Raw genomic sequence first — 24,637 nt, 5'->3', positions numbered from 1 at the left:
GCTACCCACATGGGTGAGGTGTTCACATACCTGCGTGAAGAGGACCTGGTGGCAGTATTCAGTCCTAAACTGTGTTTGGTGGTGGTTGGAAAAAATCATTCCTCACAATACATAACAGCGAACACGTTCCGAGATGGCATGTCACTGTTCCAAATCATTTGTGTCCTAAGAAACACGGAGATTGAAAGTGAGAGAGTTTGTCATGGAAGGTGATAGAGAGAGACAGAGAGAGTGACAGAGAGAGAAAGAGAGAGAGAAAGAGAGCAAGAGAGATGAATGAGAAGAGAAAAAGAGGAGACGAGAGAGTAGACAAGAGAGGTATATTTAGAGAGGAATAAAAGAAGGAAGCAATGACGGAATGAATATGAAAGTGAGCACTCTATGCCCTAGTGTGTGAATCTCCTTCCCCTAGGAAGACATACACTGATGGATGTGATGGATGAGTCCAAGGTTTATGAAGTCATTCAAGCTTTCCTACCCTTTGATATTAACACTCCAATTAGTCTACCTTTTAACATAGGGCTGCCTTTTATGAATTTGTAGGGACATTAATCAGCACACAACACCAAAGAGAAGATTTTGAGTACAGTGTATATATTTTGGGGGTCAAGGAGAAAAAGAAGATCATATGGGAAATGGTAACTGTCTCCTATCTACTGCCTACACCCAGTACACGTTAAAGAGGCAAAGTCACTTCTAATTTATTGCCACAGTGAGAACATGAGGGAAGACAAACATGGGAACAGAGAAGGGACATCACTGGTGCAGCTGCGATGTAGGAGAGGAGAGAGAATCTATTAAGTCAAACAGGAAGTGTGTAGGTTTTCTATCCTTCCATTGCTTCTTGTCTGATATTCAGGACTCTGTGAGTCTTGTGAGCCTCTTAGAGTCCAGGCCCGTGTTCCCTGCATCAATGAAGTGCCCTCACTGTGTCCCTCACACACCTAAACACCCGTTTTTCCACTGTAGGCACAGAGCTCAGCTGTGGGAAGATGTGTTGCGTGGATGACTAACTCTCCTGGAGTATCATCTCGTCAGGGATGGGTTGTATTCAAAGTTCCCCCTCTATAAGCATGTCCTATAAAGTGCAGCTCCTACCCTGAATTATGGAAGATACAACTGATGGCAGATCATCTAGCACTTTTGACGGAGTCCCCAGAGAATGCACAACAGAAGGACAGGGTGTAGGAGGGCTTCACCAGGCCAGGATCTGATAACTACATCTGCACTTCAGAGAGGGCTTCTGGGGACAGAGAGCCCCAGTCAGTAGTGAGTTCACATGCATGTTCCCCATGTCATCGAGCCTGAATCCCTGAGGCTTTCATATTTACAAGCCAGCAGCAGGAAACAAGGACACTCAAGTGTGTCAAGTTCCTATGGATGCCGTCGAGACTCTCCCAGAAAATTCCCAAAGTGTAAAAGAGTCGGAACCGAAATTTTTGGGCAGCTTCTCTGCTGATGTATTTGGCTATTTGAAGGGGTGATGTACCCCGCATATGAGTACACAGGAAGGAGTGCACTGTTTCCTGTTACCTGTCTCCTTTGGGAAGAGGCTGGTGGCTGCTCTTTGGAGAGCTCAGCCCTATCTCTCCTTCCAGCTGTACCATAGCCATGGTCGTGATCTGCTAGGAAGGAAGTGCACTTAAGGACATGAGCATACAGCCCGACAGGCACAAAACAAAACCATATACACATTGTAATACAGAGAAACACAATCAAATGTATACCCACATACAAACACATACACGTTTTAAACATTTGGGCAGAGTGAATGGGTCATAACTCGTAGGTTAATTTTCTGTAGTTGAAATCTAGGGCTGGAAATATGTCTCAAGTATATGGCATAAAATCCTCATGACCATGAGACCCTCAGTTGTGTCCCCAGTACCACTGAAAAAGGTGCAACTCATTCTGCACAGCTTTGTGTATTTCATTGACCGTCCTTTAACCATTAGTTGTTTATTGATTCGTTTGGGTTTTTTTTTTAATAAAGACATATTAGTAAGAGTGAAAATAGATTTAAGTTTCTTCTAGTGGTTAGAGTTGGTATAGAGAAGTCACACAAGTTTTGATGTGAGACATTATGTTACGTGAGGTTTATGGATGAAGATGAGTGGATTGGGTGATGTCTCCAATCACAGGAGTCAGGTGAAGCTACATAAAAGTTTTGGGGAGTCACCATTCTCACTTACCTTTCCACAGGCAACCAGGAATCTGCATCCTGTGTGCAACTGTGTGTCTACAATTTGTCAGGTTGAAATCATGCTGGCAGACACAATAAAGCCACATGAATTCATATTCAGTACTTTTTCCAGTTTGTTTTCAAAAACATGGCTCAGACTGGAGTAGAGTGGGAGGAGTATGGGGATATGTCTGTGTAGGTTCTAAGTGGAATATTATTTTGTCTGACCTAGGCATGGTGGGGCACGGCTGAAACCCCAGCTCTTTGGAGTTTGAGGCAGATCGATTGGAAGTAGAGACCTTCGTGGGCTACCAAGAGACAGCAAGAAAACCTTGGGGGACAGAGTTAGACCTTTGGTAAGAAACCCACTACAACAGCATTAAAAGCATAAGTTATCATAAGTAACTCAGTTATGGAGTCATTTTGTAAAGTAGACAAACTCCTGAGTTCCATCACAATGTGTAAAACAAGAAATGAAATGGTTTATTGAAACTAAGATAGCATTTCACAGGCCACAAAGAATTCACACTAAGCCTTACATACTTTGCTTTTTGCTTTGCTTTGCTCAGTTGTAGAAGTTATGGTTTGGATTGCACATTATTGTCAAATGTCTTTTCAACTGTACTCGTGACATTTCTGAAACATGTATCAAAGGTCTTGAAGGATAGGGCTTGGGTTATGGCTAAAGGAAGAGAAATAAATGCTGTGGAACTGACCAAAGTTAACTACAACCCATCAGGATACTTCAACTTAGAAATTCAGTATAAACTACATAACTGTAAAATAGATAATGCATGTGGTAGGGTGTAAGTGTGGGACAAGGTATGGTAAAGGAGGGGATTCAAGCAAGAGAATGTGGTCCGTGGAATTAAAAAGCATTAGGAACGATAAGAAGGAAACATGCTGCAATTGCCCCAAGTTGACTAGGAAGGAGGTGAGCTACACAAAACCTGCGTTAATGTAAGAGGCAAAATGAAAACATGCATGGAACTGTCAAAATGAATACCCTGTGTCCAAGGAATGTATCCTAATTTAAACATAAACCAACAAACAAATAAATCAATCAATAAGTAAGTAAATAAATGGTTTGGGGGGAAATTGAAATCGTCATATGCGTGCTGAAGATTCCTGTCTAGAATATTTCCGTTGGGAATCTTGTAGTCCTCTTGCCAAGAAAGCAAAAGTTCTCAGTCCAGTACCCTCAAAAACACGAAAGAGAGCAAATATTCAGGTATTTCTTTGCGTTGGTGTTTTCCCTGTTCAGATTCAGAACTGTTCATTTTGTGCTTTTTTTTTTCTATTTTTGTTTTGTCTTACTAAATCCATATGAGTAGAGAAGGGAGGTAGACACCCATGCCTTGAAATGATAGAACTGCCACAACACCACATTACCATTTGCAGCTGAAAGATTAGGAGATTGACGATGTTTCCCTTAGGTGGGATGCGTAATGGTGATCATGTGACACTGCTGGGCCTCTTCAAAGTCCCTGGGGAGATGACTTTGCCCACGTGAATTTTCTCCAGTATCCTGGAAGGAAATGCAAATAAGAGTTGCTTTCTTTTCAATGCTATGGTGGAACTCCAGATGTCCAAGAAGAAAGGAAAACGTTCTAACTAATCTACATGTACTGTCTTGTGGGTGTTTTTTCCAGTGATTTTGTGGGGGGTTATTTCTTTTAGAGACAGTCTACCTATGCCATTACAAGTTTCTCTGAAGTCTTTAATGCAATCATCCTAATCCTATCAGATAGAATCTCATAATCTCTGAGATGGAAAGTTTGTGTGACAAGTTTCTTCACAGGTTTACTTGGACCAATTTAAAAGTACTTCCCAACTTGAAGAATTTATGTTCATTAAATACGGAGATAGAGAAACAACTAAGTGAAAAGAACCCCTTAACAATGGGTTCAGAAATATCTCAGAAACTCATAAAAGCTTGTCTATATGTGTTTGATGGTTTGGGGTTTGAAGTCAAGGCCTTGAGCTGAATATGCAGAGGCTTGGCCATGTGCCCAGCCTTAGAATTTCTTTCTTTCTCATATCATTCATAGTATTTTTTACTAGTGCCCATTAATTGTACAATATGAGTGGTTTCATTATGATATCTGCATACATGCATATAATGTACTTTGCTTCCTCTGTCTCTCTTTACACAACCCAACTAAAATCTGCTTCAAATTTTGACTGCTTTTTGAAAAATAACTCTTTCTGTGTTTCAATAAGACTTTTTCTTTTGTGTATTCAATAGTCAAAAAGTATTGTACATTTTCTCTTTGATGGTATTGGGGCTTTATATCAAGACCTTTTCATTTTTCTGCAGCTGCTTCACAATATTCCCAGACTTAGATTTCCCATAATTAACACAAACCTATATGAGTATGGCAATGTCACAGTTCCACCAGCTTATTTAATGGTTTATTTCGTCTTTGCATTTTTTCCTTTCTTTATTGTACTATTTTTATTTACTGTGTGGCATTGGGTTTGCCAACTCTATGGGCTTCCTTTGTAAATTCCATAATTTGCCCCATACTCTTTCCAGTAGAAGGAAATGCAACTGATTGGTTTTTCTCATTGTGATCTGGGCGTGAGGTCCGTAAACCATTGTGTCTCCCCTTGATCGTGTTTGTTGATATAGAAATTGGGGAAGGGACAACCTTGAAGTCTCAGGGATAAGGAAAGACCAAGCCCTTTAAAGCAGATGACATTGAGTTCTGGAAGGTGATTGGTGGAACTTGTGTGAACTGATGGGGCGTGGCAAATGGGGATAGAAAAAGGCCAAGCACTCCAAAGGTCAGTCATTGGAGACTTCCTCAGAGGGAAAAAGGACTCCTCAGTTACTGGAAGTTCCAGCTAGAAAAATTGGGGATTCTTGCTCCTGCAGAAATGGAGGCTGCTCAACACCACTGGAGAGGTAAGTCTGAGTCTTATGTGTTTCCAAAACAGATTCTCTACTTTCAATTGTCCTGTTGCTAAAAGTCCTTTTGTGTGTTTTTGACCTTTAGCCCAGGGGGTGCCCTCTTGGGAAGATGCAGATGTTAATAAGCATGAGAGTGTGTTGGCAACAGACAAAGCTCCCAAGGAGAAATTCTGTGTGACTTGGAAGCAACCTTATGTGGTTGGTGCTGGGCTGCAGAACCTGGGGAACACCTGCTACATGAATGCCACACTGCAGTGTCTGACATACACAGCCCCTCTTGCCAACTATATGCTGTCCCAGGAGCACTCCCAGACCTGTTGTCCACTGAACACCTGCATGATTTGTATTTTGCAAGCTCACATGATAAGAGCTCTCCAGCACTCTGGGAAGGTGATCCAGCCTTTGAGGGCCCTGGTGACTGGTTTCCATAAATATAAGCAGGAAGATGCCCATGAGTTTCTGATGTTCGTTTTGGGTGCAATGCAGAATTCATGCCTGCCTGGGCACAAGGATTTGGATCCTCAGGCTGAGAACACCAGCCTAGTCTGTCAGCTCTTTGGAGGATACTGGAGGTCTCAAATCAAGTGCCTCCGGTGCCATGGCATTTCTGATACCTTTGACCCCTATCTGGATATAAGTCTGGATATCAAGGCAGCTCAGAGTGTCCAGGAAGCATTAAAATGTTTAGTAAAGCCTGAAAATCTGGATGGGGAAGAGGCCTATGATTGTGCTACTTGTTTAAGTAGAGTGCCTGCTACCAAGACACTGACTTTGAAAACGGTCCCCAAGGTTCTTATCCTTGTGTTGAAAAGGTTCTGTGATTTCACGGGTGTTAAAATCGGCAGGGTCGTGCAATACCCAGAGTGTATTGATATGCAACCGTATATGTCTCACCAGAACACAGAACCACTTGTGTATGTCCTGTATGCTGTACTGGTCCATGCTGGGTTGAGCTGCCACAGCGGGCACTACTTGTGTTACATAAAAGCTGGCAACGGACACTGGTATGAAATGGATGATGCCAAGGTAACTCCCTGTGGCATTACATCTGTGCTGAATAGGCAAGCTTATGTCCTCTTTTATGTTCAGAAGAGTGAGCTCAATGGACACAGTATTGGTTTCTCTCATTGTGAGGAACAAAGTCTCCTGGAGGTGGCAGACCAGGACATGGGAGCGCAACAAAGAGAGCTTCACAGACCGTCCAACATGCAAGTTGGAGAACCCTGCGGGCACAAGGAAGATTCAGCAACAAAAGAAATCACCTTAGACCAGTGGAAAATCCTCCAACAACAAAACCGGCCAAAGTCTGAATTGAACATCCGGAAAATAGAAGGCACCCTGCCTTCCAATGGAATCATGATTCACCCATCAAAGTACAGGATGGGCATGAGAAAAAATCACACTGAAAAGGAAATTTACCTGCCTGCCCAGTGTTCCAAGGACACTGGCCACCTTCCTTGTGTGGGTGTGTGCCCCAGAGCTAACAAGAGGAAGAACAAGCAGCGCAAGAAGTCTCTCCTTGTATTCTCATGATTTCACTTCATGAACTGCTCTCCTTCAGGGGAAGAGACAACTGAACAGGGTCAGAGTGCTCCAGAGAGGGCAAGTGGGATTTGTGAGCATGATCTCTGTAAATGAGAAGCATTTATGTAAAGATCATGTGAAAACACATTACCAATTGTTTCAGAAAATAGACCTTTTGTTTTGATGTCTCGGGTTTCTTTTTCAATATCCTGTGGTGTGTAATTTTCTGTAGAGAATAGGCCCTGAGAAACGGCCCATTTTTAGTATATGTCTTTGAATGCTATAAAATTGTCAAAAGATAATGGTCAGTGAGAGCCTTGCATTGGATGAGTTCACTCAACATAAATCGATTAAAGTTTAAGAAGCTGATAGGAGTGCAGCAGATTTACATAAAAGGTATTTGGGTTCAGAAAACTTACTAATTTGTAGGATGCTTTCATTTTTTGTATTGCAGTTTTAAGTTCTTCCTTTTCTTTTTGTCTCACCAAATAAAGATTACAAAAAGATAATCCTTCCTGTCTACTTGCCTAAATACTGAGACCCATGTGCACACCCACTCTGCTTTGCCAACATGAGATGCTGACAGCAACATCTGGATATCCACTGAGCAGTTGCAGGTGAGCTGAGAGAAGTGCCCTGTGGTCAGCATTTGCCAGGGACACACAGGATGCAGTGTTGCCTGCAGTGATCCTGTGTGGACTGCAATCATATGTATGAAGGATCACAGGCACTGACGGGTGTGAGGGAAATGCTCTGGCTTATCCATGCAGTGATGTACACAGGAAATGTGTTTTTGCCAATGAATCTTGGTTTCTGCATTGATGGGCATCTTTTGTCTCATAAGAAGAAGATGAGTGCAAAGAGCAGCTAATGAACAAAAAGAATTATGACTATATACTCAGTGAGATGTAGAGCACTTTGGAACCAGTGGAACAAGTGTATGGAACTCAGGGAGGGAGGGAACAGAAAAGACAATGAAAGACCATCAGCAAAGTTGCGTAGCATAACATGGCAAGGTGGAGGAAAGTAGAATGTGTCCTGACAGCTGTTCAAAAGAGGGTCGTGGGAGGTACAGGGGGAAGGGGTAATAAGGGAAAGGGATGAACAGACAAAAGTAAGGCACTCCCACAGAGGGAATACAGGGAGTTACCACTTTGAACATAAACACGAATATTAATTTTATACAAGGAGGAAAGTAATTGGGTAGCAGGTGTTTTGGGCTGCTTCGCTAGTTGGAGGTGTGAAGGCATCCTAGGAGATTAAGGGGACCATATATGGTACATGGGCTTCATATTTATATATGATGCAGAAGTAAAAAAAAGTCCTTCAATTGCTTCCAGTGTCCTGGGGAGAATCCTGATGAGTAGCTAATATGGGTGCCGTGTAAATTGTGCCCAGTATGAAATTAATAGGAATCGTTAGTAGGAATCGCCTCCTGGACAATGTATATATCTTACTACAATATTTATAAAAATTATTTCGTTGAATCTCTTTATGTGCATGGATTTGGGGGAATAATGAGTGGAAGGGAGAACAGCTTTGACTCATGCATCTTAGGGGATCAGGACAGATTTACACTAAATTCAGAGATAGAAAACAGAAGTTTCTCTAGGGTGAGGTTAGAAGAGATAGTGGGGATACCGCAGAGTTTGTGGGAAGGGGCGCTCCATCCAACTGGGGTCGTTATCACCACAACCTTTCACAACCCATGCAAATACATGGCCAGCAAGAATGTTAAGGGTATTGATCTCCATGTTTCTCTTCTGACCTGCTTTATGGGAAGTGTTACACCCTGTTTTTTGTGCATGAGGAATGAAGAAAAAGGGCAAACCTGACCATCAAAGACAAGAGTTTGCATGTGGATGACAAGTTCATTAACACAGGATGCCAAAGGAGCTCAGCCACAGTGTGAGGTAAGGCTACCCACATGGGTGAGGTGTTCACATATCTGCGTGAAGAGGACCTGGTGGCAGTATTCAGTCCTAAACTGTGTTTGGTGGTGCTTGGAAAAAATCATTCCTCACAATACATAACAGCGAACACGTTCCGAGATGGCATGTCACTGTTCCAAATCATTTGTGTCCTAAGAAACACGGAGATTGAAAGTGAGAGAGTTTGTCATGGAAGGTGATAGAGGCAGACAGAGAGAGACAGAGAGAGTGACAGAGAGAGAAAGAGAGAGAGAAAGAGAGCAAGAGAGATGAATGAGAAGAGAAAAAGAGGAGACGAGAGAGTAGAAAAGAGAGGTATATTTAGAGAGGAATAAAAGAAGGAAGGAATGAAGTAATGAATATGAAAGTGAGCACTCTATGCCCTAGTGTGTGAATCTCCTTCCCCTAGGAAGACATACACTGATGGATGTGATGGATGAGTCCAAGTTTTATGAAGTCATTCAAGCTTTCCTACCCTTTGATATTAACACTCCAATTAGTCTACCTTTTAACATAGGGCTGCCTTTTATGAATTTGTAGGGACATTAATCAGCACACAACACCAAAGAGAAGATTTTGAGTACAGTGTATATATTTTGGGGGTCAAGGAGAAAAAGAAGATCATATGAGAAATGGTAACTGTCTCGTATCTACTGCCTACACCCAGTACACGTTAAAGAGGCAAAGTCACTTCTAATTTATTGCCACAGTGAGAACATGAGGGAATACAAACATGGGAACAGAGAAGGGACATCACTGGTGCAGCTGCGATGTAGGAGAGGAGAGAGAATCTATTAAGTCAAACAGGAAGTGTGTAGGTTTTCCATCCTTCCATTGCTTCTTGTCTCATATTCAGGACTCTGTGAGTCTTGTGAGCCTCTTAGAGTCCAGGCCCGTGTTCCCTGCATCAATGAAGTGCCCTCACTGTGTCCCTCACACACCTAAACACCCGTTTTTCCACTGTAGTCACAGAGCTCAGCTGTGGGAAGATGTGTTGCGTGGATGACTAACTCTCGTGGAGTATCAACTCGTCAGGGATGGGTTGTATTCAAAGTTCCCCCTCTATAGGCATGTCCTATAAAGTGCAGCTCCTACCCTGAATTATCGAAGATACAACTGATGGCAGATCATCTAGCACTTTTGACGGAGTCCCCAGAGAATGCACAACAGAAGGACAGGGTGTAGGAGGGCTTCACCAGGCCAGGATCTGATAACTACATCTGCACTTCAGAGAGGGCTTCTGGGGACAGAGAGCCCCAGTCAGTAGTGAGTTCACATGCATGTTCCCCATGTCATCGAGCCTGAATCCCTGAGGCTTTCATATTTACAAGCCAGCAGCAGGAAACAAGGACACTCAAGTGTGTCAAGTTCCTATGGATGCCGTCGAGACTCTCCCAGAAAATTCCCAAAGTGTAAAAGAGTCGGAACCGAAATTTTTGGGCAGCTTCTCTGCTAATGTATTTGGCTATTTGAAGGGGTGATGTACCCCGCATATGAGTACACAGGAAGGAGTGCACTGTTTCCTGTTACCAGTCTCCTTTGGGAAGAGGCTGGTGGCTGCTCTTTGGAGAGCTCAGCCCTATCTCTCCTTCCAGCTGTACCATAGCCATGGTCGTGATCTGCTAGGAAGGAAGTGCACTTAAGGACATGAGCATACAGCCCGACAGGCACAAAACAAAACCATATACACAGTGTAATACAGAGAAACACAATCAAATGTATACCCACATACAAACACATACACGTTTTAAACAGTTGGGCAGAGTGAAGGGGTCATAACTCCTAGGTTAATTTTCTGTAGTTGAAATCTAGGGCTGGAAATATGTCTCAAGTATATGGCATAAAATCCTCATGACCATGAGACCCTGAGTTGTGTCCCCAGTACCACTGAAAAAGGTGCAACTCATTCTGCACAGCTTTGTGTATTTCATTGACCGTCCTTTAACCATTAGTTGTTTATTGATTCGTTTGTGTTTTTTTTTTAATAAAGACATATTAGTAAGAGTGAAAATAGATTTAAGTTTCTTCTAGTGGTTAGAGTTGGTATAGAGAAGTCACACAAGTTTTGATGTGAGACATTATGTTACGTGAGGTTTATGGATGAAGATGAGTGGATTGGGTGATGTCTCCAATCACAGGAGTCAGGTGAAGCTACATAAAAGTTTTGGGGAGTCACCATTCTCACTTACCTTTCCATAGGCAACAAGGAATCTACATCCTGTGTGAAACTGTGTGTCTACAATTTGTCAGGTTGAAATCATGCTGGCAGACACAATGAAGCCACATGAATTCATATTCAGTACTTTTTCCAGTTTGTTTTCAAAAACATGGCTCAGACTGGAGTAGAGTGGGAGGAGTATGGGGATATGTATGTGTAGGTTCTAAGTGGAATATTATTTTGTCTGAGCTAGGCATGGTGGGGCACGGCTGAAATCCCAGCTCTTTGGAGTTTGAGGCAGATCGATTGGAAGTAGAGACCTTCGTGGGATACCAAGAGACAGCAAGAAAACCTTGGGGGACAGAGTTAGACCTTTGGTAAGAAACCCACTACAACAGCATTAAAAGCCCCAGTTATCATAAGTAACTCAGTTATGGAGTCATTTTGTAAAGTAGACAAACTCCTGAGTTCCATCACAATGTGTAAAACAAGAAATGAAATGGTTTATTGAAACTAAGATAGCATTTCACAGGCCACAAAGAATTCACACTAAGCCTTACATACTTTGCTTTTTGCTTTTCTTTGCTCAGTTGTAGAAGTTATGGTTTGGATTGCACATTATTGTCAAATGTCTTTTCAACTGTACTCGTGACATTTCTGAAACATGTATCAAAGGTCTTGAAGGATAGGGCTTGGGTTATGGCTAAAGGAAGAGAAATAAATGCTGTGGAACTGACCAAAGTTAACTACAACCCAGCAGGATACTTCAACTTAGAAATTCAGTATAAACTACATAACTGTAAAATAGATAATGCATGTGGTAGGGTGTAAGTGTGGGACAAGGTATGGTAAAGGAGGGGATTCAGGCAAGAGAATGTGGTCCGTGGAATTAAAAAGCATTAGGAACGATAAGAAGGAAACATGCTGCAATTGCACCAAGTTGACTAGGAAATAGTTGAGCTAGACAAAACCTGGGGTAATGTAAGAGGCAAAATGAAAACATGCATGGAACTGTCAAAATGAATACCCTGTGTCCAAGGAATGTATTCTAATTTAAACATAAACCAACAAACAAATAAATCAATCAATAAGTAAGTAAATAAATGGTTTGGGGGAAAATTGAAATCGTCATATGCGTGCTGAAGATTCCTGTCTAGAATATTTCCCTTCGGAATCTTGTAGTCCTCTTGCCAAGAAAGCAAAAGTTCTCAGTCCAGTAGCCTCAAAAACACGAAAGAGAGCAAATATTCAGGTATTTCTTTGCGTTGGTGTTTTCCCTGTTCAGATTCAGAACTGTTCATTTTGTGCTTTTTTTTTTCTATTTTTGTTTTGTCTTACTAAATCCATATGAGTAGAGAAGGGAGGTAGACACCCATGCCTTGAAATGATAGAACTGCCACAACACCACATTACCATTTGCAGCTGAAAGATTAGGAGATTGACGATGTTTCCCTTAGGTGGGATGCATAATGGTGATCATGTGACACTGCTGGGCCTCTTCAAAGTCCCTGGGGAGATGACTTTGCCCACGTGAATTTTCTCCAGTATCCTGGAAGGAAATGCAAATAAGAGTTGCTTTCTTTTCAATGCTATGGTGGAACTCCAGATGTCCAAGAAGAAAGGAAAACGTTCTAACTAATCTACATGTACTGTCTTGTGGGTGTTTTTTCCAGTGATTTTGTGGGGGGTTATTTCTTTTAGAGACAGTCTACCTATGCCATTACAAGTTTCTCTGAAGTCTTTAATGCAATCAACCTAATCCTATCAGATAGAATCTCATAATCTCTGAGATGGAAAGTTTGTGTGACAAGTTTCTTCACAGGTTTACTTGGACCAATTTAAAAGTACTTCCCAACTTGAAGAATTTATGTTCATTAAATACGGAGATAGAGAAACAACTAAGTGAAAAGAACCCCTTAACAATGGGTTCAGAAATATCTCAGAAACTCATAAAAGCTTGTCTATATGTGTTTGATGGTTTGGGGTTTGAAGTCAAGGCCTTGAGCTGAATATGCAGAGGCTTGGCCATGTGCCCAGCCTTAGAATTTCTTTCTTTCTCATATCATTCATAGTATTTTTTACTAGTGCCCATTAATTGTACAATATGAGTGGTTTCATTATGATATCTGCATACATGCATATAATGTACTTTGCTTCCTCTGTCTCTCTTTACACAACCCAACTAAAATCTGCTTCAAATTTTGACTGCTTTTTGAAAAATAACTCTTTCTGTGTTTCAATAAGACTTTTTCTTTTGTGTATTCAATAGTCAAAAAGTATTGTACATTTTCTCTTTGATGGTATTGGGGCTTTATATCAAGACCTTTTCATTTTTCTGCAGCTGCTTCACAATATTCCCAGACTTAGATTTCCCATAATTAACACAAACCTATATGAGTATGGCAATGTCACAGTTCCACCAGCTTATTTAATGGTTTATTTCGTCTTTGCATTTTTTCCTTTCTTTATTGTACTATTTTTGTTTACTGTGTGGCATTGGGTTTGCCAACTCTATGGGCTTCCTTTGTAAATTCCATAATTTGCCCCATACTCTTTCCAGTAGAAGGAAATGCAACTGATTGGTTTTTCTCATTGTGATCTGGGCGTGAGGTCCGTAAACCATTGTGTCTCCCCTTGATCGTGTTTGTTGATATAGAAATTGGGGAAGGGACAACCTTGAAGTCTCAGGGATAAGGAAAGACCAGGCCCTTTAAAGCAGATGACATTGAGTTCTGGAAGGTGATTGGTGGAACTTGTGTGAACTGATGGGGCGTGGCAAATGGGGATAGAAAAAGGCCAAGCGCTCCAAAGGTCAGTCATTGGAGACTTCCTCAGAGGGAAAAAGGACTCCTCAGTTACTGGAAGTTCCAGCTAGAAAAATTGGGGATTCTTGCTCCTGCAGAAATGGAGGCTGCTCAACACCACTGGAGAGGTAAGTCTGAGTCTTATGTGTTTCCAAAACAGATTCTCTACTTTCAATTGTCCTGTTGCTAAAAGTCCTTTTGTGTGTTTTTGACCTTTAGCCCAGGGGGTGCCCTCTTGGGAAGATGCAGATGTTAATAAGCATGAGAGTGTGTTGGCAACAGACAAAGCTCCCAAGGAGAAATTCTGTGTGACTTGGAAGCAACCTTATGTGGTTGGTGCTGGGCTGCAGAACCTGGGGAACACCTGCTACATGAATGCCACACTGCAGTGTCTGACATACACAGCCCCTCTTGCCAACTATATGCTGTCCCAGGAGCACTCCCAGACCTGTTGTCCACTGAACACCTGCATGATTTGTATTTTGCAAGCTCACATGATAAGAGCTCTCCAGCACTCTGGGAAGGTGATCCAGCCTTTGAGGGCCCTGGTGACTGGTTTCCATAAATATAAGCAGGAAGATGCCCATGAGTTTCTGATGTTCGTTTTGGGTGCAATGCAGAATTCATGCCTGCCTGGGCACAAGGATTTGGATCCTCAGGCTGAGAACACCAGCCTAGTCTGTCAGCTCTTTGGAGGATACTGGAGGTCTCAAATCAAGTGCCTCCGGTGCCATGGCATTTCTGATACCTTTGACCCCTATCTGGATATAAGTCTGGATATCAAGGCAGCTCAGAGTGTCCAGGAAGCATTAAAATGTTTAGTAAAGCCTGAAAATCTGGATGGGGAAGAGGCCTATGATTGTGCTACTTGTTTAAGTAGAGTGCCTGCTACCAAGACACTGACTTTGAAAACGGTCCCCAAGGTTCTTATCCTTGTGTTGAAAAGGTTCTGTGATTTCACGGGTGTTAAAATCGGCAGGGTCGTGCAATACCCAGAGTGTATTGATATGCAACCGTATATGTCTCACCAGAACACAGAACCACTTGTGTATGTCCTGTATGCTGTACTGGTCCATGCTGGGTTGAGCTGCCACAGCGGGCACTACTTGTGTTACATAAAAGCTGGCAACGGACACTGGTATGAAATGGATGATGCCAAGGTAACTCCCTGTGGCATTACATCTGTGCTGAATAGGCAAGCTTATGTCCTCTTTTATGTTCAGAAGAGTGAGCTCAATGGACACAGTATTGGTTTCTCTCATTGTGAGGAACAAAGTCTCCTGGAGGTGGCAGACCAGGACATGGGAGCGCAACAAAGAGAGCTTCACAGACCGTCCAACATGCAAGTTGGAGAACCCTGCGGGCACAAGGAAGATTCAGCAACAAAAGAAATCACCTTAGACCAGTGGAAAATCCTCCAACAACAAAACCGGCCAAAGTCTGAATTCAACATCCGGAAAATAGAAGGCACCCTGCCTTCCAATGGAATCATGATTCACCCATCAAAGTACAGGGTGGGCATGAGAAAAAATCACACTGAAAAGGAAATTTACCTGCCTGCCCAGTGTTCCAAGGACACTGGCCACCTTCCTTGTGTGGGTGTGTGCCCCAGAGCTAACAAGAGGAAGAACAAGCAGCGCAAGAAGTCTCTCCTTGTATTCTCATGATTTCACTTCATGAACTGCTCTCCTTCAGGGGAAGAGACAACTGAACAGGGTCAGAGTGCTCCAGAGAGGGCAAGTGGGATTTGTGAGCATGATCTCTGTAAATGAGAAGCATTTATGTAAAGATCATGTGAAAACACATTACCAATTGTTTCAGAAAATAGACCTTTTGTTTTGATGTCTCGGGTTTCTTTTTCAATATCCTGTGCTGTGTAATTTTCTGTAGAGAATAGGCCCTGAGAAACGGCCCATTTTTAGTATATGTCTTTGAATGCTATAAAATTGTCAAAAGATAATGGTCAGTGAGAGCCTTGCATTGGATGAGTTCACTCAACATAAATCGATTAAAGTTTAAGAAGCTGATAGGAGTGCAGCAGATTTACATAAAAGGTATTTGGGTTCAGAAAACTTACTAATTTGTAGGATGTTTTCATTTTTTGTATTGCAGTTTTAAGTTCTTCCTTTTCTTTTTGTCTCACCAAATAAAGATTACAAAAAGATAATCCTTCCTGTGTACTTGCCTAAATACTGAGACCCATGTGCACACCCACTCTGCTTTGCCAACATGAGATGCTGACAGCAACATCTGGATATCCACTGAGCAGTTGCAGGTGAGCTGAGAGAAGTGCCCTGTGGTCAGCATTTGCCAGGGACACACAGGATGCAGTGCTGCCTGCAGTGATCCTGTGTGGACTGCAATCATATGTATGAAGGATCACAGGCACTGACGGGTGTGAGGGAAATGCTCTGGCTTATCCATGCAGTGATGTACACAGGAAATGTGTTTTTGCCAATGAATCTTGGTTTCTGCATTGATGGGCATCTTTTGTCTCATAAGAAGAAGATGAGTGCAAAGAGCAGCTAATGAACAAAAAGAGTTATGACTATATACTCAGTGAGATGTAGAGCACTTTGGAACCAGTGGAACAAGTGTATGGAACTCAGGGAGGGAGGGAACAGTAAAGACAATGATAGACCATCAGCCAAGTTGCGTAGCATAAACATGGCAAGGTGGAGGAAAGTAGAATATGTCCTGACAGCTGTTCAAAAGAGGGTCGTGGGAGGTACAGGGGGAAGGGATAATAAGGGAAAGGGATGAACAGACAAAAGTAAGGCACTCCCACAGAGGGAATACAGGGAGTTACCACTTTGAACATAAACATGAATATTAATTTTGTACAAGGAGGAAAGTAATTGGGTAGCAGGTGTTTTGGGCTGCTTCGCTAGTTGGAGGTGTGAAGGCATCCTAGGAGATTAAGGGGACCATATATGGTACATGGGCTTCATATATATATATATATGATGCAGAAGTAAAAAAAAGTCCTTCAATTTCTTCCAGTGTCCTGGGGAGAATCCTGATGAGTAGCTAATATGGGTGCCGTGTAAATTGTGCACAGTATGAAATTAATAGGAATCATTAGTAGGAATCGCCTCCTGGACAATGTATATATCTTACTACAATTTTTATAAAAATTATTTCGTTGAATCTCTTTATGTGCATGGATTTGGGGGAATAATGAGTGGAAGGGAGAACAGCTTTGACTCATGCATCTTAGGGGATCGGGACAGATTTACACTAAATTCAGGGATAGAAAATAGAAGTTTCTCTAGGGTGAGGTTAGAAGAGATAGTGGGGATACCGCAGAGTTGGTGGGAAGGGGCGCTCCATCCAACTGGGGTCGTTATCACCACAACCTTTCACAACCCATGCAAATACATGGCCAGCAAGAATGTTAAGGGTATTGATCTCCATGTTTCTCTTCTGACCTGCTTTATGGGAAGTGTTACACCCTGTTTTTTGTGCATGAGGAATGAAGAAAAAGGGCAAACCTGACCATCAAAGACAAGAGTTTGCATGTGGATGACAAGTTCATTAACACAGGATGCCAAAGGAGCTCAGCCACAGTGTGAGGTAAGGCTACCCACATGGGTGAGGTGTTCACATACCTGCGTGAAGAGGACCTGGTGGCAGTATTCAGTCCTAAACTGTGTTTGGTGGTGGTTGGAAAAAATCATTCCTCACAATACATAACAGCGAACACGTTCCGAGATGGCATGTCACTGTTCCAAATCATTTGTGTCCTAAGAAACACGGAGATTGAAAGTGAGAGAGTTTGTCATGGAAGGTGATAGAGAGAGACAGAGAGAGACAGAGAGAGTGACAGAGAGAGAAAGAGAGAGAGAAAGAGAGCAAGAGAGATGAATGAGAAGAGAAAAAGAGGAGACGAGAGAGTAGACAAGAGAGGTATATTTAGAGAGGAATAAAAGAAGGAAGGAATGACGGAATGAATATGAAAGTGAGCACTCTATGCCCTAGTGTGTGAATCTCCTTCCCCTAGGAAGACATACACTGATGGATGTGATGGATGAGTCCAAGGTTTATGAAGTCATTCAAGCTTTCCTACCCTTTGATATTAACACTCCAATTAGTCTACCTTTTAACATAGGGCTGCCTTTTATGAATTTGTAGGGACATTAATCAGCACACAACACCAAAGAGAAGATTTTGAGTACAGTGTATATATTTTGGGGGTCAAGGAGAAAAAGAAGATCATATGGGAAATGGTAACTGTCTCCTATCTACTGCCTACACCCAGTACACGTTAAAGAGGCAAAGTCACTTCTAATTTATTGCCACAGTGAGAACATGAGGGAAGACAAACATGGGAACAGAGAAGGGACATCACTGGTGCAGCTGCGATGTAGGAGAGGAGAGAGAATCTATTAAGTCAAACAGGAAGTGTGTAGGTTTTCTATCCTTCCATTGCTTCTTGTCTGATATTCAGGACTCTGTGAGTCTTGTGAGCCTCTTAGAGTCCAGGCCCGTGTTCCCTGCATCAATGAAGTGCCCTCACTGTGTCCCTCACACACCTAAACACCCGTTTTTCCACTGTAGTCACAGAGCTCAGCTGTGGGAAGATGTGTTGCGTGGATGACTAACTCTCGTGGAGTATCATCTCGTCAGGGATGGGTTGTATTCAAAGTTCCCCCTCTATAAGCATGTCCTATAAAGTGCAGCTCCTACCCTGAATTATGGAAGATACAACTGATGGCAGATCATCTAGTACTTTTGACGGAGTCCCCAGAGAATGCACAACAGAAGGACAGGGTGTAGGAGGGCTTCACCAGGCCAGGATCTGATAACTACATCTGCACTTCAGAGAGGGCTTCTGGGGACAGAGAGCCCCAGTCAGTAGTGAGTTCACATGCATGTTCCCCATGTCATCGAGCCTGAATCCCTGAGGCTTTCATATTTACAAGCCAGCAGCAGGAAACAAGGACACTCAAGTGTGTCAAGTTCCTATGGATGCCGTCGAGACTCTCCCAGAAAATTCCCAAAGTGTAAAAGAGTCGGAACCGAAATTTTTGGGCAGCTTCTCTGCTGATGTATTTGGCTATTTGAAGGGGTGATGTACCCCGCATATGAGTACACAGGAAGGAGTGCACTGTTTCCTGTTACCTGTCTCCTTTGGGAAGAGGCTGGTGGCTGCTCTTTGGAGAGCTCAGCCCTATCTCTCCTTCCAGCTGTACCATAGCCATGGTCGTGATCTGCTAGGAAGGAAGTGCACTTAAGGACATGAGCATACAGCCCGACAGGCACAAAACAAAACCATATACACATTGTAATACAGAGAAACACAATCAAATGTATACCCACCTACAAACACATACACGTTTTAAACAGTTGGGCAGAGTGAATGGGTCATAACTCGTAGGTTAATTTTCTGTAGTTGAAATCTAGGGCTGGAAATATGTCTCAAGTATATGGCATAAAATCCTCATGACCATGAGACCCTGAGTTGTGTCCCCAGTACCACTGAAAAAGGTGCAACTCATTCTGCACAGCTTTGTGTATTTCATTGACCGTCCTTTAACCATTAGTTGTTTATTGATTCGTTTGGGTTTTTTTTTTAATAAAGACATATTAGTAAGAGTGAAAATAGAGTTAAGTTTCTTCTAGTGGTTAGAGTTGGTAAAGAGAAGTCACACAAGTTTTGATGTGAGACATTATGTTACGTGAGGTTTATGGATGAAGATGAGTGGATTGGGTGATGTCTGCAATCACAGGAGTCAGGTGAAGCTACATAAAAGTTTTGGGGAGTCACCATTCTCACTTACCTTTCCTCAGGCAACCAGGAATCTGCATCCTGTGTGAAACTGTGTGTCTACAATTTGTCAGGTTGAAATCATGCTGGCAGACACAATGAAGCCACATGAATTCATATTCAGTACTTTTTCCAGTTTGTTTTCAAAAACATGGCTCAGACTGGAGTAGAGTGGGAGGAGTATGGGGATATGTATGTGTAGGTTCTAAGTGGAATATTATTTTGTCTGACCTAGGCATGGTGGGGCACGGCTGAAACCCCAGCTCTTTGGAGTTTGAGGCAGATCGATTGGAAGTAGAGACCTTCGTGGGCTACCAAGAGACAGCAAGAAAACCTTGGGGGACAGAGTTAGACCTTTGGTAAGAAACCCACTACAACAGCATTAAAAGCGACAGTTATCATAAGTAACTCAGTTATGGAGTCATTTTGTAAAGTAGACAAAGTCCTGAGTTCCATCACAATGTGTAAATCAAGAAATGAAATGGTTTATTGAAACTAAGATAGCATTTCACAGGCCACAAAGAATTCACACTAAGCCTTACATACTTTGCTTTTTGCTTTTCTTTGCTCAGTTGTAGAAGTTATGGTTTGGATTGCACATTATTGTCAAATGTCTTTTCAACTGTACTCGTGACATTTCTGAAACATGTATCAAAGGTCTTGAAGGATAGGGCTTGGGTTATGGCTAAAGGAAGAGAAATAAATGCTGTGGAACTGACAAAAGTTAACTACAACCCAGCAGGATACTTCAACTTAGAAATTCAGTATAAACTACATAATTGTAAAATAGATAATGCATGTGGTAGGGTGTAAGTGTGGGACAAGGTATGGTAAAGGAGGGGATTCAGGCAAGAGAATGTGGTCCGTGGAATTAAAAAGCATTAGGAACGATAAGAAGGAAACATGCTGCAATTGCACCAAGTTGACTAGGAAGGAGTTGAGCTAGACAAAACCTGGGGTAATGTAAGAGGCAAAATGAAAACATGCATGGAACTGTCAAAATGAATACCCTGTGTCCAAGGAATGTATCCTAATTTAAACATAAACCAACAAACAAATAAATCAATCAACAAGTAAGTAAATAAATGGTTTGGGGGAAAATTGAAATCGTCATATGCGTGCTGAAGATTCCTGTCTAGAATATTTCCCTTCGGAATCTTGTAGTCCTCTTGCCAAGAAAGCAAAAGTTCTCAGTCCAGTAGCCTCAAAAACACGAAAGAGAGCAAATATTCAGGTATTTCTTTGCGTTGGTGTTTTCCCTGTTCAGATTCAGAACTGTTCATTTTGTGCTTTTTTTTTTCTATTATTGTTTTGTCTTACTAAATCCATATGAGTAGAGAAGGGAGGTAGACACCCATGCCTTGAAATGATAGAACTGCCACAACACCACATTACCATTTGCAGCTGAAAGATTAGGAGATTGACGATGTTTCCCTTAGGTGGGATGCGTAATGGTGATCATGTGACACTGCTGGGCCTCTTCAAAGTCCCTGGGGAGATGACTTTGCCCACGTGAATTTTCTCCAGTATCCTGGAAGGAAATGCAAATAAGAGTTGCTTTCTTTTCAATGCTATGGTGGAACTCCAGATGTCCAAGAAGAAAGGAAAACGTTCTAACTAATCTACATGTACTGTCTTGTGGGTGTTTTTTCCAGTGATTTTGTGGGGGGTTATTTCTTTTAGAGACAGTCTACCTATGCCATTACAAGTTTCTCTGAAGTCTTTAATGCAATCATCCTAATCCTATCAGATAGAATCTCATAATCTCTGAGATGGAAAGTTTGTGTGACAAGTTTCTTCACAGGTTTACTTGGACCAATTTAAAAGTACTTCCCAACTTGAAGAATTTATGTTCATTAAATACGGAGATAGAGAAACAACTAAGTGAAAAGAACCCCTTAACAATGGGTTCAGAAATATCTCAGAAACTCATAAAAGCTTGTCTATATGTGTTTGATGGTTTGGGGTTTGAAGTCAAGGCCTTGAGCTGAATATGCAGAGGCTTGGCCATGTGCCCAGCCTTAGAATTTCTTTCTTTCTCATATCATTCATAGTATTTTTTACTAGTGCCCATTAATTGTACAATATGAGTGGTTTCATTATGATATCTGCATACATGCATATAATGTACTTTGCTTCCTCTGTCTCTCTTTACACAACCCAACTAAAATCTGCTTCAAATTTTGACTGCTTTTTGAAAAATAACTCTTTCTGTGTTTCAATAGGACTTTTTCTTTTGTGTATTCAATAGTCAAAAAGTATTGTACATTTTCTCTTTGATGGTATTGGGGCTTTATATCAAGACCTTTTCATTTTTCTGCAGCTGCTTCACAATATTCCCAGACTTAGATTTCCCATAATTAACAAAAACCTATATGAGTATGGCAATGTCACAGTTCCACCAGCTTATTTAATGGTTTATTTCGTCTTTGCATTTTTTCCTTTCTTTATTGTACTATTTTTGTTTACTGTGTGGCATTGGGTTTGCCAACTGTATGGGCTTCCTTTGTAAATTCCATAATTTGCCCCATACTCTTTCCAGTAGAAGGAAATGCAACTGATTGGTTTTTCTCATTGTGATCTGGGCGTGAGGTCCGTAAACCATTGTGTCTCCCCTTGATCGTGTTTGTTGATATAGAAATTGGGGAAGGGACAACCTTGAAGTCTCAGGGATAAGGAAAGACCAAGCCCTTTAAAGCAGATGACATTGAGTTCTGGAAGGTGATTGGTGGAACTTGTGTGAACTGATGGGGCGTGGCAAATGGGGATAGAAAAAGGCCAAGCACTCCAAAGGTCAGTCATTGGAGACTTCCTCAGAGGGAAAAAGGACTCCTCAGTTACTGGAAGTTCCAGCTAGAAAAATTGGGGATTCTTGCTCCTGCAGAAATGGAGGCTGCTCAACACCACTGGAGAGGTAAGTCTGAGTCTTATGTGTTTCCAAAACAGATTCTCTACTTTCAATTGTCCTGTTGCTAAAAGTCCTTTTGTGTGTTTTTGACCTTTAGCCCAGGGGGTGCCCTCTTGGGAAGATGCAGATGTTAATAAGCATGAGAGTGTGTTGGCAACAGACAAAGCTCCCAAGGAGAAATTCTGTGTGACTTGGAAGCAACCTTATGTGGTTGGTGCTGGGCTGCAGAACCTGGGGAACACCTGCTACATGAATGCCACACTGCAGTGTCTGACATACACAGCCCCTCTTGCCAACTATATGCTGTCCCAGGAGCACTCCCAGACCTGTTGTCCACTGAACACCTGCATGATTTGTATTTTGCAAGCTCACATGATAAGAGCTCTCCAGCACTCTGGGAAGGTGATCCAGCCTTTGAGGGCCCTGGTGACTGGTTTCCATAAATATAAGCAGGAAGATGCCCATGAGTTTCTGATGTTCGTTTTGGGTGCAATGCAGAATTCATGCCTGCCTGGGCACAAGGATTTGGATCCTCAGGCTGAGAACACCAGCCTAGTCTGTCAGCTCTTTGGAGGATACTGGAGGTCTCAAATCAAGTGCCTTCGGTGCCATGGCATTTCTGATACCTTTGACCCCTATCTGGATATAAGTCTGGATATCAAGGCAGCTCAGAGTGTCCAGGAAGCATTAAAATGTTTAGTAAAGCCTGAAAATCTGGATGGGGAAGAGGCCTATGATTGTGCTACTTGTTTAAGTAGAGTGCCTGCTACCAAGACACTGACTTTGAAAACGGTCCCCAAGGTTCTTATCCTTGTGTTGAAAAGGTTCTGTGATTTCACGGGTGTTAAAATCGGCAGGGTCGTGCAATACCCAGAGTGTATTGATATGCAACCGTATATGTCTCACCAGAACACAGAACCACTTGTGTATGTCCTGTATGCTGTACTGGTCCATGCTGGGTTGAGCTGCACAGCGGGCACTACTTGTGTTACATAAAAGCTGGCAACGGACACTGGTATGAAATGGATGATGCCAAGGTAACTCCCTGTGGCATTACATCTGTGCTGAATAGGCAAGCTTATGTCCTCTTTTATGTTCAGAAGAGTGAGCTCAATGGACACAGTATTGGATTCTCTCATTGTGAGGAACAAAGTCTCCTGGAGGTGGCAGACCAGGACATGGGAGCGCAACAAAGAGAGCTTCACAGACCGTCCAACATGCAAGTTGGAGAACCCTGCGGGCACAAGGAAGATTCAGCAACAAAAGAAATCACCTTAGACCAGTGGAAAATCCTCCAACAACAAAACCGGCCAAAGTCTGAATTCAACATCCGGAAAATAGAAGGCACCCTGCCTTCCAATGGAATCATGATTCACCCATCAAAGTACAGGGTGGGCATGAGAAAAAATCACACTGAATAGGAAATTTACCTGCCTGCCCAGTGTTCCAAGGACACTGGCCACCTTCCTTGTGTGGGTGTGTGCCCCAGAGCTAACAAGAGGAAGAACAAGCAGCGCAAGAAGTCTCTCCTTGTATTCTCATGATTTCACTTCATGAACTGCTCTCCTTCAGGGGAAGAGACAACTGAACAGGGTCAGAGTGCTCCAGAGAGGGCAAGTGGGATGTGTGAGCATGATCTCTGTAAATGAGAAGCATTTATGTAAAGATCATGTGAAAACACATTACCAATTGTTTGAGAAAATAGACCTTTTGTTTTGATGTCTCGGGTTTCTTTTTCAATATCCTGTGCTGTGTAATTTTCTGTAGAGAATAGGCCCTGAGAAACGGCCCATTTTTAGTATATGTCTTTGAATGCTATAAAATTGTCAAAAGATAATGGTCAGTGAGAGCTTTGCATTGGATGAGTTCACTCAAAATAAATCGATTAAAGTTTAAGAAGCTGATAGGAGTGCAGCAGATTTACATAAAAGGTATTTGGGTTCAGAAAACTTACTAATTTGTAGGATGTTTTCATTTTTTGTATTGCAGTTTTAAGTTCTTCCTTTTCTTTTTGTCTCACCAAATAAAGATTACAAAAAGATAATCCTTCCTGTGTACTTGCCTAAATACTGAGACCCATGTGCACACCCACTCTGCTTTGCCAACATGAGATGCTGACAGCAACATCTGGATATCCACTGAGCAGTTGCAGGTGAGCTGAGAGAAGTGCCCTGTGGTCAGCATTTGCCAGGGACACACAGGATGCAGTGCTGCCTGCAGTGATCCTGTGTGGACTGCAATCATATGTATGAAGGATCACAGGCACTGACGGGTGTGAGGGAAATGCTCTGGCTTATCCATGCAGTGATGTACACAGGAAATGTGTTTTTGCCAATGAATCTTGGTTTCTGCATTGATGGGCATCTTTTGTCTCATAAGAAGAAGATGAGTGCAAAGAGCAGCTAATGAACAAAAAGAGTTATGACTATATACTCAGTGAGAT

At 42.2% G+C, this 24,637-nt stretch overlaps 2 protein-coding genes and 1 pseudogene across 2 annotated transcripts; all 3 read left to right on the top strand.

Moving 5' to 3' along the window:
• The first annotated feature begins 9 nt into the window (after nucleotides 1-9).
• LOC109680264 (ubiquitin carboxyl-terminal hydrolase 17-like protein 6) lies at nucleotides 10-8,489 on the top strand. The gene is made up of 3 exons (XM_074042886.1): nucleotides 10-195; nucleotides 5,190-6,564; nucleotides 8,434-8,489. The coding sequence occupies exons 1-3, from the start codon at nucleotides 10-12 to the stop codon at nucleotides 8,487-8,489; spliced, it is 1,617 nt and encodes a 538-aa protein (XP_073898987.1).
• A 61-nt stretch (nucleotides 8,490-8,550) lies between these two features.
• On the top strand, nucleotides 8,551-17,045 carry LOC109680270 (ubiquitin carboxyl-terminal hydrolase 17-like protein 6). Its single transcript, XM_074042885.1, has 3 exons — nucleotides 8,551-8,728; nucleotides 13,736-15,115; nucleotides 16,990-17,045. Exons 1-3 carry the CDS (start codon nucleotides 8,551-8,553, stop codon nucleotides 17,043-17,045), a joined length of 1,614 nt encoding a protein of 537 aa, XP_073898986.1.
• A 61-nt stretch (nucleotides 17,046-17,106) lies between these two features.
• On the top strand, nucleotides 17,107-23,615 carry LOC141411398 (ubiquitin carboxyl-terminal hydrolase 17-like protein 6; annotated as a pseudogene).
• Nucleotides 23,616-24,637: the final 1,022 nt, after the last annotated feature.

Source organism: Castor canadensis, chromosome 10 (genome assembly GCF_047511655.1).
Source record: "Castor canadensis chromosome 10, mCasCan1.hap1v2, whole genome shotgun sequence".
Lineage (NCBI taxonomy): Eukaryota > Metazoa > Chordata > Mammalia > Rodentia > Castoridae > Castor > Castor canadensis.
The sequence above is the reverse complement of the archived record's forward strand: the minus strand, read 5'-3'. Positions and strand labels throughout refer to the sequence as shown.